This window comes from Drosophila ficusphila, unplaced genomic scaffold (assembly GCF_018152265.1).
Source record: "Drosophila ficusphila isolate 14025-0441.05 unplaced genomic scaffold, ASM1815226v1 contig_470, whole genome shotgun sequence".
NCBI lineage: Eukaryota > Metazoa > Arthropoda > Insecta > Diptera > Drosophilidae > Drosophila > Drosophila ficusphila.
The window spans coordinates 1,887,328-1,904,007 of record NW_025064389.1 but is presented as its reverse complement, the minus strand read 5'-3'; the positions used below and the strand labels follow the sequence as shown (position 1 = coordinate 1,904,007).

Genomic DNA, 16,680 nt, shown 5'->3' with positions numbered 1-16,680 from the left:
AGAAGGAGCCCGTCTAGTGGGAAGTAGCTTAATGTTCACCTGGTTTGTGTTAAGGGTCGTTTCCGCCTGGCTGAGAAAATCCATTCCCAGAAGTACGTCGTCAATTGCAGTTGGCAGTACCAGGACAGGCATGACTACCTTCCGGCCTCCCAAACCAAGGGTAACGCTGAGGGCCTGAGTGACCTCTCTCCTGCTGCCGTCGGCGAGACTGATCTGGGTGATACCCGCTCGTTGGTTTAGGTCGGTCCTGACCATCCCGGCGACCCTCTTACTGATGAAGGTGCGCGTGGCTCCGGTGTCGATGGTGGCATCGAAAACCTGACCTTCGATGGACACAGGGGCCACTATCCGACTCCCCTCACCTCGGAGAGCGGAATTGATGGCTGTAGAGGAAAGGGTTGGCGCTGTCTCCGCTTGTTCCTCGGTTGGGCGGAGGCGCTCCTCGTTTCCCGCAGGCTTGGCACGGCAGCAATGGATCGTCCGTGTCCCTCGGCGGCCGCAGTCCCAGCAGAACAGAATCCGTGTGTTTCTGCATTCTCTGTTAAAATGTCCAGCTTGCGCGTAGTTTCTACACGCAGTCCTGACGTTGATCCTGGGTTCGTCTCTGATGCGGCGATGTGTGACTTCGGTTGTCATGGGTACCAGGGTACCGTTGGGTGCCCGTGGTCTGTCGGTGCGGGGGTCTCCTGGTGCTTGGTTCGCTGTAGCTGGGTTCCACGTAGTGGTTGTTCTTAAAGTCCTCGATGCTGTCATCATTTGCGTATAGCGGCGTTGGTCCCGGTCACGGGTAAATTCGAAGTCCGTCACCAGCTGGGTTAATTTCGCCAGCGATTCAAACTCGTGCCGTCGCGTGAAGAGTTGGTACTCTGGTAGGAGGTTTTCATAAATCCGGTTTAATTCCTGAGTCCTGTCGTAGTGGGCTCGGCGCATATTAAGGCGTAGACTTATAGAAAAATCCTTGAAGCTCTCTCCCGGTTGTTGGATCCTGGCTCGGATCTCGTCCTCCAGAGTTTGGAAATACCGCGGTGGTAAGAAGAAATCCAGAAACTCCGATCTTAATTCCTCCCACTTGGCTTTCTGCAGCTGGCTGACTCGGAACCAGTCTCCAGCTCGGCCAAGTAGCACACTGGGTAGCACCCTCGGCAACTGGTCCTTCTCGAGCTCGTATGCGTCGATTCTCTCCTCCAGTTGCTCCAGGAAGTATAGGGGGTCGTTGGCCTCTCCGTCGAAGAAAACGCCCCATTTCCTTAATTTTTCGGCCAGGCCAAACTGCATGGCCCGGTCGCCTCCGACTCGCTGTGAAAATCCTGCCGGGCCGGCCTCGGTGTGTCCAAGCAAGTTCCCGCTGATCCCGGCTGAGGGGACTTGAAGAAGGAGTTGGCCTAGTGGTTCCGTCTTCGGTGACCTGTCCTCCGCGTTGCCGCACGAGGGGTTCGGTGAGGGGTCCCTTGAATGATCCCGTGATCTGGTCCGGCACATGAGCTCCCGCTCGGCTAAGCGCTCTACCCGCTCCTTGGGTAACTCCACTTGATCCATGTATGCGGACATCCGCTTCCGTAGGTCCGCCAGGGTGCCTTCCGCAGATAACCCGACCTCCTTGCAGGCCTCCTCGAGTTGCTCCTTCCTGGCCTCGTAGATCCATTGTTTCCCCATGGTGTGTCGGTCGGCAGATCAGGATGACTTAATTAAGTATTCAGGTGACTCGAGAAGATCAGGCAGACTTAATTAAGTATCAGCGGAATTCAATCAAAAATTCATGCAAAGATCTGTGGTTTAACTTAGTGCTAAAATTTCGGCGTGCGGCTAGTACGGGGCGGTTGAAAACAATGTAATGGCGAGTGATGCGTGCGAATGATTTACCCTATGAAAACGAGAATTTTCCTGCGTCTGGACAAGGCAATGCTTCTTCTGGTTATGATAATTCTCCTCGTCGATTATAATTTGTCCCTATGCTAAGATTTTCCTCGATGGTTAAGGATTTTCTGTCTGGACTCGGCGATGATATACATATATTTTTTTTTCCGGTAAATAGTTTTTCCCCGATGAACCAAGAATTTTTATTTCGTCTGGCGATGCGATGATTGTATTTTTGTTCTCGGAGCAATGATTTTCCCTGTTTCTATGATCTGGCTTGAGGTTCACCAAAATTTTCCCTTTGCACTAAGACACTGGTGACGTTTTAAGTCACGAAGGATGTAATCCTCTAAAGATCCTATTCCCTAGTCCCTGTTCGGGCGCCATCTGTAAAGTAGTTTCCTGGCTGGGATATGACTCAGTCTGTCCAGGATCGCTTACAGAAAATTTATATCTGCGGGACTATCGGAAATTTTGATAGAGGGTGAGCCGACGGAGATGGAGGAGTCGGACTCACGGTAGTGTGGATGGCAAAGGCGGGAAAATATGGAGAACAACTGAGGCTGGTCGCCGGTAGCAGTTGCCAGGATAATGGGTAGCGATGCGCTCTCGGGCACAGAGGCTGGGCGCCTGGCTGCGATCGCCGGAAGCGGCACACACGCGGGAGCAGCGGCAGGACGCCGGGCTGCGGTCGCCGGGGTACTCGCAGGGACGGGGCGTGGCACGCAAGCGGGAGCAGAGGCTGTGCGCCTGGCTGCGGTCACCGGGTTCCACGTGGGGCAGGGGAAGGGGCGTGGCACGCAAGCGGGAGCAGAGGCTGTACGCCTGGCTGCGATCACCGGGTTCCACGTGGGGCAGGAAAAGGGGCGTGGCACGCAAGCGGGAGCAGAGGCTGTGCGCCTGGCTGCAGTCACCGGGTTCCACGTGGGGAAAGGGAAGGAGCGGACGGGGCCCTGAAATCGGGAAATGGCTGCCGGCTCTAACTACTGGGCACGGGAATTAATATGCAAGCGAGGGTGTTTCAATTTCATATACACGTGTTTTATTTTAATGATAAAAATGGTCCCTGCCTATACCGCACTCCTGTGTGTTTTAGCACTACTCACTCAGACAGATTTATTATCAAACTCGGGGCGGAGATTCGTCGGAGTCCTCGGCGATGTTGGAGCGGGGCCTCGGTCGATGGCGGTGGAAAACAAGATGGCGACGCGGAGCCTGTCCCACGGTGCGGTGGATAGTCGCGGCGGGGTCGCGGTGCCCGAGGTGTGCGAGGCGCGGTGTCGGTTCGGGACTCGGTTCACTTGCGCGAGGTACTTGCGATGGCACGTGGGTCGCAGAGCCGTGTCGAACGGGTGCCGAGAGATGCGTGTGTCCGCGACTGGTCCTCGAAGATGATTCTCACTCCCGATACTTGGGCTGACTTGCCACGTGGTTTCTATTTGCGAGGCGTTGCGCAGAGCCGCGTCGAGCGGGTGCCGAAAAATGCGTCCTGTTCAAACCGGGCCTCGAAGATAATTGATCTATTGCCCTCGCCAAAACTCATCAGCAGCCAAAACTAATGCGTTCTGCCGCAGTCCTCTGCCGCAGTCCTCTGCCCGCATGATCGGCGCTTTGCATAGTCTAATGCGTCGTAACTACTTTGTATCCACTCTCTCCCGCTTGGCCGCCCTATGCTCGCCCAAGCGGGGCCTGCATTTTCGTAGTGTGAGTGCGCTCTGTCGCCCTCTGCTCGGGGATCGATGCTTGCGCTGGCCTCTGCTCGGTGCCTGCGTTGGTCCACGCAATTGCGTCGTAGCTTAGATTTTGGTTGTTCTCTCGTTCTGTCGTTTTCTAGGTCAAGTTCACGTTCTCGCGTTCTCCATGCCGTCGTACTCTCCCTGGATGCGTTTAGAACTTCGGCTCACCCGCTTAGTGATGCTCTTGTGTTTAGCTTAATTCTAGCCATATTTATTAAACAAAATTAGGGTGGGAAACTTAGAATAAGTGAAAAAATTGTACGGCCAATTCGGGCCGTTACAATCTTCTTCTGTTTCTTTCGCACTTCCGGGAAAACACCCTCTCACTCGCACTCATTGTAGTGCCCAATAGGGGGAAAAAAAGCCGACGAGACTACCTTGTACTTACACTTAAATAGGTTCGAATCAAAACTGTTTGTTTCTTACTTCAGTTATCATAAACCAATTGTATCAGTTGTAAAAATTTGCGGTGATGATTCTGATAATAACGATGGTGTAAAAGTCGTCGAAATTATGGATGGAAGTTGATTTTTCTGAGAGATAAAGTTTAATGTAATATATAGGGGAGTGTTGTCAGGGTAGGGCCATTTTTTGACCTATGTCCATAAGTTCTGAACGAATGACAATTCAGAATAAGTTTATACATTTTTGGAAAGGTACAAGCAAGAGAAAGTGTTCACCAAAAATAGAGAATAAAAAAACAAAAACAAAAAAAGTTATAGGCGTTTGAAAAAAAAAAAAAAAATGTAGTCAGCATTGGGCCATGTAGTCAGGGTTGGGCCACCTTCAGAAAATCGTTGACAATATCGTAACGTGGTGGAATAAAATTGAACTCAGGTTAATCCGACATTATTTTGTTCATTTATTTAATTATCTGGGATTTTACAGTAAATATCAAATTATTCAGAGTGGTTTTTCGTTTGTAGCGAGAAACACTAAAGAAAAAGATAAAAATGATTCATCTTATTTCAATCCATCAAAATTTTTTTTTTAAGGAAATCTATTTAATTTATTTTGCATATTTTTGCTACAAAAAACTTAAATATTACAACAAAAATCGAAAATACACGAATAAAATGTACAAATTTTGATGGCCCAAGCCTGACTACAAAAGTGGCCCAACCCTGACGACATGCGGTATTAATCTATTATGGTATGATATAGCCAAACTATATCTATCAATGAAACTATATCTTAGTATTTTGTAATAGAACAACTATATAACGTATTTTTATGCTCACTTTGCGGATGACATGTTGTAATCTTGTGTTATTCCACCTTTTCGGCCAGGTTAAAAAAACTTTTTCGAGCACTTATTTTTCACAGAACAACGACACGTAGAAAAATGAAATCCCGAAATAAGTAGTCACGTGGAAAGTTTCGAGTGACCGATAGAAGTTTCTAGACACCCACAAACAGAAGGTACTAGAACGAATATTCGAAATATTGAGATGGCCCAACTCTGACAATGGCCCAACCCTGACAACATTCCCCTAAATAACGATATAATATTATAAATAACAACATATAAATTGCCATATTTGTGTACGATAGCGCAATAAATAAACATTGTATTCTACCTCTCTCATAAATGATAGTAGGGTAAGATGGGGTAAAACCGCCAAAAATGTATATTTGACGATGTCAAGCTATCATTTATAAAATGATCAATGATCCAACCCATATTTCTGAAAGTTTAATCCCTTGGCTACATAATTCATTTAGAAAGTTTTTATGTAGCTTTTATTTTAAAACAATTGTAATCGTTCAGAAGAAAAGTTTAAAACGGTTTAAAAAAAAAAAAACCATTCTGGTTTCAGTGTAGTTAAGTACCCAAATAATGTCAATAACAAGTAGATTATTATCATAAAATATTGAAATCTTAGATATTGATACCTAATAGAAGAAAATCTTCAATTTCAAAATTTCCAACATGTGGATTCAGAAGTTTTTTAATTAAAAACTGTATCCATTGAAATGTTGCAAAAACTTTTTATTTAACAATTTCAATGATCAATTTCACAATTATTAAATGCCTAGTGAATTTCCAAAGTGTCGGCTTCAATATTATAGAAAAGTAAAATATTATAGAGTTTAAAAAATTAAAACTTCTGAGCAATACCTTTTCGCGGCGTTTTTACCCCACGCGCCAATTTTTTGTCGAGGTTACTTAGTTTGTACAATTTTGGAAATATTGGCTAACTTGATACATGTATGTACATCAGTATCAAGGTTCGTACTATAAGCGGACACTTACCTCTTTTTTTTCAAGCCGTTCATTTACACTTGATTGAGCAATGTTGATAACAAAAATTTTTTGCTGCCGTCGAGTGAAACAAAAATGGCGCAATAGAAATTGTCACGATAAAGCTGCAGTATTCCGACCTACTTCAAAAACCGCGCATTACACTGTGCGACAAAATTTAACAAAATCTTTGTTTAAGTTACTTTTTTGATTGTTTTCGGTTAAGGTGCATAAATTATGCACAAAAATATTTATGCCACCTTTTAGGTGATACGATTTCTTTTTTCATGGTAAATTTTATGAAATTATTGTTATGAAAATAATTAACACAAAATATTACTTTTTTTTTTACTTTCAATAAACTATTATTTTTTTTAAAAGTGAATTTTTTTCCTGATTTTTTTGGCTTTTTTAGAGGTATCCTCGCGTTACAAGTTCCATACGTAGTCGTATTTTAAAGCATTGTGATAAAAGCCTAACGGTATATTTGCTTAATAAATTTTAATTAATAGATATTGAACTTGCTAAACGCTTATAACAGTGAAAAAATATTTTCCCAATATGTGATTATAAGGCTGTGAAATATGCAAAAAAAAACACGTTTTTGGGACATTTGAGTGTGCTTAAAAGCTGATCGGCTATTGATATTAACAAATCCACAAACTTATATTCTTATTTTGATTAGTAGAAGTGAAAAATAAGAAAAAAATCAACTTAAACATTTTTTTGTCGCACAGTGTTATCAATCAGAATCTACATTATCAACGGTTAATCGTTTCGGCGCTTCATTTGAATTTGAAATCCAAATGGCGGTTTTACCCACCGGCGGTTTTACCCCATCTTACCCTACATACTTATATACTTATAATTAAACACAACGCTAATATTGAAGTTTTCACTTCTGCCGGCTACCGGTGGTTTTTTTAAATAGACTGTATTGTACTACCTTGCATAAAAAAAAAAAAAACATTTTTACAACTAGAAACTTATAATCTTATAAAAGTTCAGATATTAAAATGTTTTCTGTTAAAATAATTTGTATATATAAAAAATAATATATTATTTATCTTGTTTTTGTTTTCAGTCCAAAGATTACTCGTAAAAAACCGCCGTTATACAATCTTAAATTTTCAATTATAGGGTTGAAAGACCAGGAAAAAATATTAAAAAAGCGAGTTGAAAAATTGGGCGGAAATTGTGAATCTGCCATATCTGAAAAAACTATAGCAATAATATCCACAGAACAAGAAGTAGAAAAAAAATCTCGTCGTATGGAGACAGCAAAGAGGCTTGGTATTCATATTGTACCCATTGAATATTTGGATTTTGTGGAGTGTGACGGCGACGGAGCTATAAATTATATAAGCAGCATGAGTATTTGCGATTGGGGAACTGATCCAACAACAAGAGTTACACAAGAAACAACAAAAAGCTTAAAATCAAAGAGTATATATACGAAGTCTATGCCAATATCCAAGACGTTTAAGGTAAAAGATGGTCTGGCCGTAGATCCGGACAGTGGGCTTGAGGACATAGCCCATGTATATGTCGAGAATAGAAACAAATACAGTATTGTGCTTGGCTTGACTGATATTCAGCGGAATAAAAATTCTTATTACAAATTGCAGCTTTTGGAAGCAGACAAAATGAAAAAGTAAGTAAAATATAGTAAGTAAATTAGACATCAATCTTATCATATTGAGTGTTAAATTTATATCTGCTTTCTTTTTACCAAAACTACAGTATAAGTATTTGAAAGTGCAAGATTCGCGTTTTAAGCTAAAATTGAAGAGTACTTCATATATTCTCGCAAAGGAAATTATATTTTAACCAGAAGCTTGCAGTGCTGTGGAAAAGGTTCCTCCGAGCCATAAAGTAAATATATTTTTGATCAGCATCACCGTCTGAACTGATCTAGACATTAAATCTGTCTGTTGGTCCGTCCGCCTGTCTGTTTCTATGTAAACTAGTCTCTAGGGTTTGTTATGTTGATGTGGTTGGCGTCATTCAACTGCTAACTGCTCTTGAGGTCAAAGTTTAGCAATTTCGGTACAAAATCTATTTTACTTTATTGTAATGTATTATGGTTTTGGCCGACCTCAGCGTCTCCCTCCAGGCGCCTCTGCTCTTCGCGCGCCCCCTCCAATCGGACATATCCAATGCAGTCAGGTTCTCCTTCACTTGGTCCTTCCATCGGAGCTTTGGTCGTCCCCTTCGTCGTCGCCTGTAGTCGACCCTCGCTTCAAATACCTTCTGAGCTGGAGATTCTTCATCTATACGCACAACGTGGCTGAGCCAGCGCAGACGTTGTATCGTAATACGTCGGACCACATCCACGTCGACGTACAACATTTTGATATTCTTCGCTTGATCTCCAGGCTGACGTCATTTTCGGTATTAATGGCAGTGACAAGGTACGTGAACTCCTTCCACTTCGAAGGTATAGCTACCCGCTACCACATGGGAGTCAAGCGCCGCGCCACCCTGCTTGTCGACAGCATCTACTTCGTCTTGCCCTCGTTTACCGCCAAACCTACTTATGGCGACTCTTTTTCGACAGCGGAAAATGCAGCAGTGACATTACGCTTGCTGCGGAGCTGGACACTTTTATAAAAAATAGTCCCAGATCGATGTACACCAGATTTCTGCAGAACCCCTTCCATCACGAAATTGAGGAGGTCGCTCGACAGGGGGTCGCCTTGTCTGAAACCTCGAACGGTTTTAAAAGGTTCGGAGAGGTTCGTTCCTACCTTGACAGAACTGATGGTGCTGGTCAATGTCATTATGCAAAGACGTATCAGCTTTGCAGGAATACTGAACTCAGACATGGTGGCATATAGGCGTTCCCTCGTTGGGCTATCGAATGCAGCTTTATAATCGACAAAGAGATGGTGTGTGTCAATGTTATTCTCGTGAGTTTTTTCCAGGATTTCGCGTAATGTGAAGATTTGATATATTGTGGATTTACCTGGTCTGAAGCCGCACTGATAAGGTCCGATCAGTGTGCTGGTATACGGCTTCAGTCGTTCACATATAACGCTCGAGTCATGCAGATTCCCCGGTAGTTGGCGCATATCGTCGGGTCACCTTTCTTCAGCATAGGACAAAGGACGCTGAGATTCCAGTCGTTGGGAATGCTTTCTTCTAGCCATATTTTGCACAAGAGCTTATGCATGCACCTTATCAGCTCTTATCAGCTTGCAGTCAGTCCATCAGCACCGGCTGCTTCCTCCAATCGCGGGATTGGTGCCGTCATCGGCTGCTAGGAGCTTAGAGAAATGCACCCTCCATAACCTCAGCGTGCACTGCATATCCGTAACCAGATTTCCATTTTCATCCCGGTAATTAGATGCTCCGGTCAGACTTGTTGGTATAATTTTCGAACATCATTCCTGTCTTGCAACACCTCAATTTCCTCGCACTATCGCCTTTCTTGCTACCGGTTTTTCCATCTTAAAAATAGCCGCTCTTCCTTCCTTTTTCTTCCTTTAACGTTCACACATAGCTCGCGTTGCGCCAAACTGCAGCGTTTTTCTGTGGGCGGCGTTTTTTGCTGCAGCTGCGACGCGACACTCCTCGTCATACCATAAGTTCCGTGTGGGTGGGCGCTGGAACCCAATGGCTGTCTCAGCCGAAGCTCGCATGAAGTGGGATATGTGCGCCCAGAGTCCGCCGGCGTCAACAGAGAGAGGGATATATTGGTGGAGAAGTTCCGAGAGGTGAGTGAAGTAGGCTTTCGTTGCGTGATTGGGCCTATGTTTTTTCGCTCGGCATAGCCGCATGCGTATCTTGAGTACGACAAGATAGTGGTCCCAGTAAATGTTGACTCCTCGAAACGTACGCACGTCCATCACGCTTGAGGCATGCCTTCCGTTTATATCAGCGTGATTAATCTGATTGCGCATTTTTTTATCGTGGACAGCCATGTGGCCTTGTGGATGTCAAGGTGCCGAAATCTGGTGCTACTCACTACCATGTTTTGCGCCGCGGCTAAATCAATCAGCCTGAGACCGTTGTTCGAGGTAGTCTTATGGAGGCTGAATCGACCGACGGTGGGGTCAAAGATGCGTTCGCGCCCAACCTTTGCGTTGAAGTCCCCGAGGATGATCTTCCCGTCGTGGTCTGGGCAGCGGTCGTATGTGTCCTCGAGTCTCGCGTAGAATGCATCCTTAACAGTGTCGTCCTTCACTTCCGTCGGGGCGTGCGCGCAAATTATGCTAAAATTTAAAAATCTAGCTTTGACGCGGATTGTAGCTAGTCGTTCACTCACTGGGGTCAATTTGGAAACGTGGTGGCGAAGTCTCCGGCCAAATCCATCCAAATTCGCGCCTCTCCGCATGGCAGTTCGCAGTTTGCTCGCTTGGAGCAACCTTGTCCTATGCATCTCATTTCCTGGATGGCGGTAATGTCAGCCTTTAATATCGAGGGCATCCGCGAGTTGGATAGAGGCACCTTCCCAATTAAGGGTTCTGACGTTCCAGGTGCATATCCTCAAATCGTAGTCCTTTTTCATTTTGCGGTGGTCGTCAACATAATGGGTGATCTTATCCGAGGCTTTCGCTTTGGTCTTCACTGGGCTTCTTTTTTACGAGGCGGGTTCCAAACCCTGCGCTCAACCACTTGGCGATTGTCGTGCGTGTATGCTTGAGCCACTGCGAGAGACAGAGATGCCAGTATGTGCATTACAACATTTTGCGATGGCACAGTTTTTCGGGATTCTAGAACAGTCTAAAACAGGCAGTGGTGCGCCCAAGTCTATTCGCCATCTACAACCGTCTAAAAACTATAATAAGACATGGACAAGGAGAATCATAACCCGACATATACTTGAATCATTCGAGTTTGTTGCTTAGGATTTCGGTACATTCCTTTTTTGAGAACTGCAGCCTTTTCGGACTCCAAGGAAATTCACTGCATTTAATTTGTTTTTATTTCGTTTTATTTACATTTGCAACTCGAATCATTCGAATGAAACGCTTCTGTTTTCAACGTTCTCAATTTATTCAATTCGTTTCCATTTTCCTATTATTTGTGGAAATGAGTAAGCGTAAGAGAACCAACTCTCTTACACCAGATTGGCTTTGCTTTCATTTCACTCATTTAAGCATTGTGCATTTGAATGTTTTTTTTGCCACTAATGCAGATTGTCTTCAAGATACATACATACGAAGATCCAAACATTGTTCCCCCGCTGGAAGAGGAACGGTTCCAAGTACATTGGAATCGGTAGGCAAATCTGATAATTTGGCGACGGGTCTTTTGATGATACCCATAGCCGTAAGGATAATAGCTACTCTGACAATGCCGCTCACGCCGGGTATAAGGTGGAATGTTGTCCTTCTTCATTAACACTATGCGTCGGACCTTGATGTTACATTCCATTTGCTCCTTTCCGTTGAATGGACAAATAATTGCTATTTCACCTCTTCAAAAAGCGTTACTGCACCTGAGTCACCCATCTGTTGAGACGTCCCTCGAGGAGATGAGAGACGTTCAGCTTAGGAAATCTTGTGATACTGGAACAAAGGGCTAACAAAAATGCACCGACAAGGCTGTAGATGTGAAACTTGGCAGAACCTTGCTCCTATAAACCACTTATGTATGGGGTCCCGGAGGTTTGTACTTTCAAACAATTCCACCAGCTAGACACGAAGAAGCTATCGAAGCCATGTGTGGTTCGCTTAAGAATAGTTCCTTCAACTCGGCTAGATCACTCTTAGCGATATGATAGAATAGCCCACAATAGTCGACTCCTGTCGTATAAAATGCTGAGTTTGGTTTATTGGAAGATCCATGACGTGCTTTATCAAAAAATTCTGACGCACTTGTTAAAAACGATAGCCGATTGGAAATATAAGATAAAGTCGTTGTTTTTAATGCCACGATCATGATTTGTAGAAAACCAAGTTTTTTATATACTATTGAATCGAAAAAAGAATTCATAAAAAAATAGGTAAAAAAAACTTTTTAAGTTAAACCGTTTTATGTAAAACATACATTGCAATGTTTAAGGGAGGGGTAAGGTTTTAAAGGCCAAAAAAAAGGGCCATGTTTAATTTTTTTGCGTCAAAATGAGTAAGTTTATTTTATTGAGCTTAATTATTATTTATTATAGTTATTATTATAGTTATTGTTTAACTTTTGAAGAGTATTAGAAAAAAAAAATATTAAAAAATAAGCCTGAGGTAATCAGGAGTTTTTTTTTTTATTTATTTTTTGTCTATTTTTGGGAGCACTTGAAGGTGAAAAGTGCGATTTTAGCTCAAAAAATCGCTTTTAATTTGTTGTTTAAAAATAAATAATTTGTTGTTTAAATTCAAAATTAAAAAAAAACTCTTCCTGATTACCTGAGTATTTATGTGGAGCCTTTGTGTTAAAAATTTGAAAAGGATCGGTTCAGTAGATTTTGAGTTCTGATGTTCACCGACTTTCAAAATATTCATTATCATTATCATTATCATTATTATCATTGTTTTGGTAATTGTGTATATCTGCTGCTGCTGCTCTGTATGTAACAGTTGACCTTATATTAAATAATTGCAGCAAACACAGGTAAAACACATTTTGTTGTTGTTGTCAATTGTTGTTGTAGGGTCCCTTTATAAGGACATAGGACAATATTGGCAATATCCTTAAAGGATCAAAAGCTGTTGCTTGGTGAGTTTTATTTTGAGCGAAAAAAATAAAAATCACGAATAATCATTATTTTTAAGTTTTATTTTTTTTGCTCAAGCTTAATGATTATTTGTGATTTTTGTTTTTTTTGCTCAAAAATAATTATTAGTCTTGATTTAAAAAATTAAAAATCGATAAGTAATCATTACAAAGTAATTTTTAAAATATTACTTATAATGATTACGGTCCCTGATTAAAATTATATATTTTTCGTAATTACTATTGTAGAAGTTACTTTACGTTATAAGTGTTTAATTTTTATTAAGTTACGACTGTTATAACCAGGGCTAACAGAGTTATGTTCTTAAAAACGTAAAAATATGTATGGATTTATGGACGAAAAAATAGAGAAATATGGACGAAATAGGGACGAAAAAGTTGACAAATATGGAATAAAATGGATAAATATGGATAAATATAGGTAGTATAGATGAAAAAAGGGATAAATATAGGTATAAAAATGGATAAACGTAGACGATTATATCGCTCATATTAACTTTTTATGACAATGAACAATTAGAAATCGCTACAAACAAAAGTGCGCCGTTTGTCTGAAAGATCATTGCAGAACAATATGACATGTTGTGTCAGATTAGTAAAAACAAAATATGTGTTTATATGATGAAAATGAACGCTCAACATCGCAAGATGTTACAGGAGCATTTGCATATGCATTCAGTTCAGCAGGTGATAAATTCAGGATAAGATCGTCACCTTCTTTAGAACTATCAATGAGATATAGAATTAATCAATAACTTTACAACACTAGAATTTAAGAGACATAAGAACTAAAAGCATGAAATATGGAATAAAAACTGAATCTTAAAATATAAACTGCATCTTAATTGTTACATTCGATGATACATTTTTTGATTGATTAACGACGCAACGATGTTTTGTTTACATTATTTATTATCTAGTATAAGGCAAACGACAGAAATTTCATAATATTTGAGCCAAACATATCTTTCATAGGTTTTCAGACACTTTAATGTTAAAAATATGGATTTATTCAAGTGATTGTGTAAAATATGGATTTATAGGGAAAAAACCGAAAATATGGAAATAAATATTTTTTCATTTAAAAACATAACTCTGTTAGCCCTGGTTATAACAATAATAATTAATATTGTAATAATTTCAATATTTGAATAAATACCTACGATACAATGAAATACCTACATATTTTTGCCACTTCGTTTTGACGTTTGTTTAATTACAATTTGTGAGAATTGATTTTGAAAAGTTTTGAAAATGGTCTATGAAAGAAAAGAGTTTGGGAACCACTGCTCTAGTGTATAATGCCAGTGTTTTTTATCTTCTAGTAAGTACATGCTGTGATTTTAAAAATTTGATAGGGAGATCATTTGGTTATTGTACAATAGGCTCCTTGCTCCTCGTTTTATACTTTTTTAAAAAAGAAAATATGCTTTATCATAATACATTTGACATTATAAGTAAGGCTAACCAGAAACCAATTTTTTATTTTTTAACTTTAAGTTTACCGAAGCTTATGCCTTTCCTTGTTTTAAATACTATATTAATTATCTCAATTTTACCTTTATATTTATTTGTAATAATCTTGTTTGTACTTTTAATTGCAGGTACTGGATATTTCGTTCATGGGGGCGAATCGGAACAAGTATTGGAAGCTCAAAGGTTGAGGAATTTAACTCGAGTGAATCTGCCAAAATAAAATTTCATGAAGTATATGCTGACAAAACAGGAAATAATTTTGAGAATCGAGACACTTTTGTTAAAATTGTTGGACGAATGTACCCCATACAAATTCAGTATGATGAAGACCCAAAGTTGTTTAAAAATAGTTGCCATTCTGTTGATTCTAAATTGGAGAAATCCCTACAAAATTTAATAAGTCTCATGTTTGATGTTGATTCTATGAAAAGAACATTGTTGGAGTTTCACATTGATATGGAAAAAATGCCACTGGGAAAACTAAGTGTAAATCAGATTCAATCTGCTTATAAAGTCGTGACAGAAATTTTTAATTTAATAGAGGTAGGATCCAGTGATAATAAATTTATTGACGCGACAAACAGGTTTTATACATTGATTCCCCATAACTTTGGAGTTCAATCTCCAACTGTTATTAAAACTCAGAAACAAATCGAAGACCTTCGACAAATGCTTGATTCTTTATCAGAGATTGAAGTTGCCTACAGCTTAATCAAAGCCCAAGATGAGACTAATAATACCAATCCTTTGGATAAAAATTACGCACTATTAAAAACACAATTAGATCCTCTTGATAAAGATAGTGAAGAGTTTTCAATTTTAAGCAAATACGTGAGGAATACGCATGCTTCTACACATTGCTCGTATGAACTGGAGATTGTAGATGTGTTTAAAGTGGCTCGCCAAGGAGAAGCAAGGCGTTACAAACCGTTCAAGAAGTTGCATAATAAAAAACTGTTATGGCACGGATCTCGGCTGACGAATTTCGTTGGAATACTATCGCATGGTCTTAAAATCGCTCCCCCAGAAGCACCACCAACAGGATATATGTTTGGGAAAGGCATATATTTTGCGGATATGGTGTCGAAATCAGCTAATTATTGTTGCACTAGTCAACAAAACTCAACTGGTTTAATGATTCTTTCTGAAGTTGCTTTGGGAGATATGATGGAATGCACTTCAGCAAAATATATTACAAAACTTCCAAAGGATAAGCATAGTTGCTTTGGTCACGGTCGGACGATGCCAGATCCCAGCAATAGCTACATAAGAAATGACGGTGTCGAAATACCAATTGGAGAAGCGGTAACCAGTGAAAACCTTAGGTCATCGTTATTATACAATGAATATATAGTATATGATATAGCTCAGGTTAATATACAGTATTTGTTTCGAATGGAATTTAAGTATAAGTACTAAAAATAAATTGGTAAAACTTCTTTATTCAATATAAAAGTCAAAAGAATTATTATTTTTCATAAAAAAAATCAAACTTCACTTTATTGAGTTGGTTTAAGAACTGATTTGATTAAGGTTAACAATTATTATTTACACCTACGCGTCGCTCCATCGCTTCCACCGTATCTGCCGTTGTCGCTGCTTCTGCTGACGTTCTTTGTTACCATTGGTGGCTGCTTCCGATATTGCTGATGTCATTCACTATTGTAGGTCAACTTATTTAACTTATCGAACTTATTGAGGGCATGGTATTGCAATTTGATACTTCCTTTATTGCGCAATCCATGCTCACCCTATTTTTTATTTTATTGGTTTTATTGTTTTGGCTGTTAACTTACAAATAAAATTTTTTAAGTGTTCAAGTTTTTAAATTTTTTTTTACTTTGAAATGTTCAGATTGGCTTATTCAATTTAGTTTAAAATTCCATATTTTGATAAAATACTAAATTATCATTAATTTAATTAATTAATTAGTGACTGAACTGTGCTTTTTGTTGAAAAATATGCTTAATAAACTGATAAAAGAGAATGTACCGTTTATCAAGGGACAGTGCAAAACTTTTTTTAAATGTCAATTAAAAATAGCCCCAAACTCATTCCAAAGAATGATGACGTTAGCATTTGCAGAGCGTTTCTTTATATGGACGATCTAATAGTTACAGGGTGCTCAGAAAAACACATGCTTGATAATCTAGAAGACGTTTTTAAAACATGCCGACGGTATAACTTAAAACTACACCCAGAAAAATGCATATTTTTTTAACATGAAGTAGCATTTTTAGGCCATAAATGTACAAATAAAGGAATATTGCCAGATGATAGTAAATTTGAAACAATAAAAATGTTCGAGCATCTATTAAGAGTATTTCGTAGGAAACAAGGAGTGTGCTTAATGCAGTTTTCTACGCTCTCGAGACGTCCCAGCAGCACAAAAGACGAATGCCAAAATCCGACAAACCACTCTTTGGCAAGCGGTGTTCGGTGCTGGTCGGCCTGTGTCTTTGATTTTTATACCTTGAAGAACCCTAAACTTTTGATATAACTTAACCTTCGTAATTAAATTAGTTTGTTTTGAGATCTAGTGAAATTTGTTAAATAAAATTAATCTTGAAGTTACTTCAGTTGTACCTATTTTTCTCTTGTCAAATGAAAGTCCCCAGAGCGGTAGACGCTCAGCATTGACAACTTAGCATTTGTCACAACATTTTTTGGTGGCCCATGAGGGGAACCATTTGA

The 16,680-nt window shown here is 40.1% G+C and overlaps 1 protein-coding gene across 2 annotated transcripts in view; it reads left to right on the top strand.

Annotated features, from left to right (window-relative positions):
* The window catches only part of LOC108101968 (poly [ADP-ribose] polymerase), an 89,159-nt gene extending 73,718 nt beyond the window's left edge, over positions 1 to 15,441 (top strand). For both annotated transcript variants that reach the window (XM_043208482.1, XM_043208483.1), the window contains 2 exons: positions 6,920 to 7,489; positions 14,115 to 15,441. In XM_043208482.1, coding sequence (XP_043064417.1) covers positions 6,920 to 7,489; positions 14,115 to 15,405 — 1,861 coding nt within the window. In that variant the 3' untranslated portion in view covers positions 15,406 to 15,441. The remainder of the gene's footprint in view (positions 1 to 6,919; positions 7,490 to 14,114) is intronic.
* Positions 15,442 to 16,680: the final 1,239 nt, after the last annotated feature.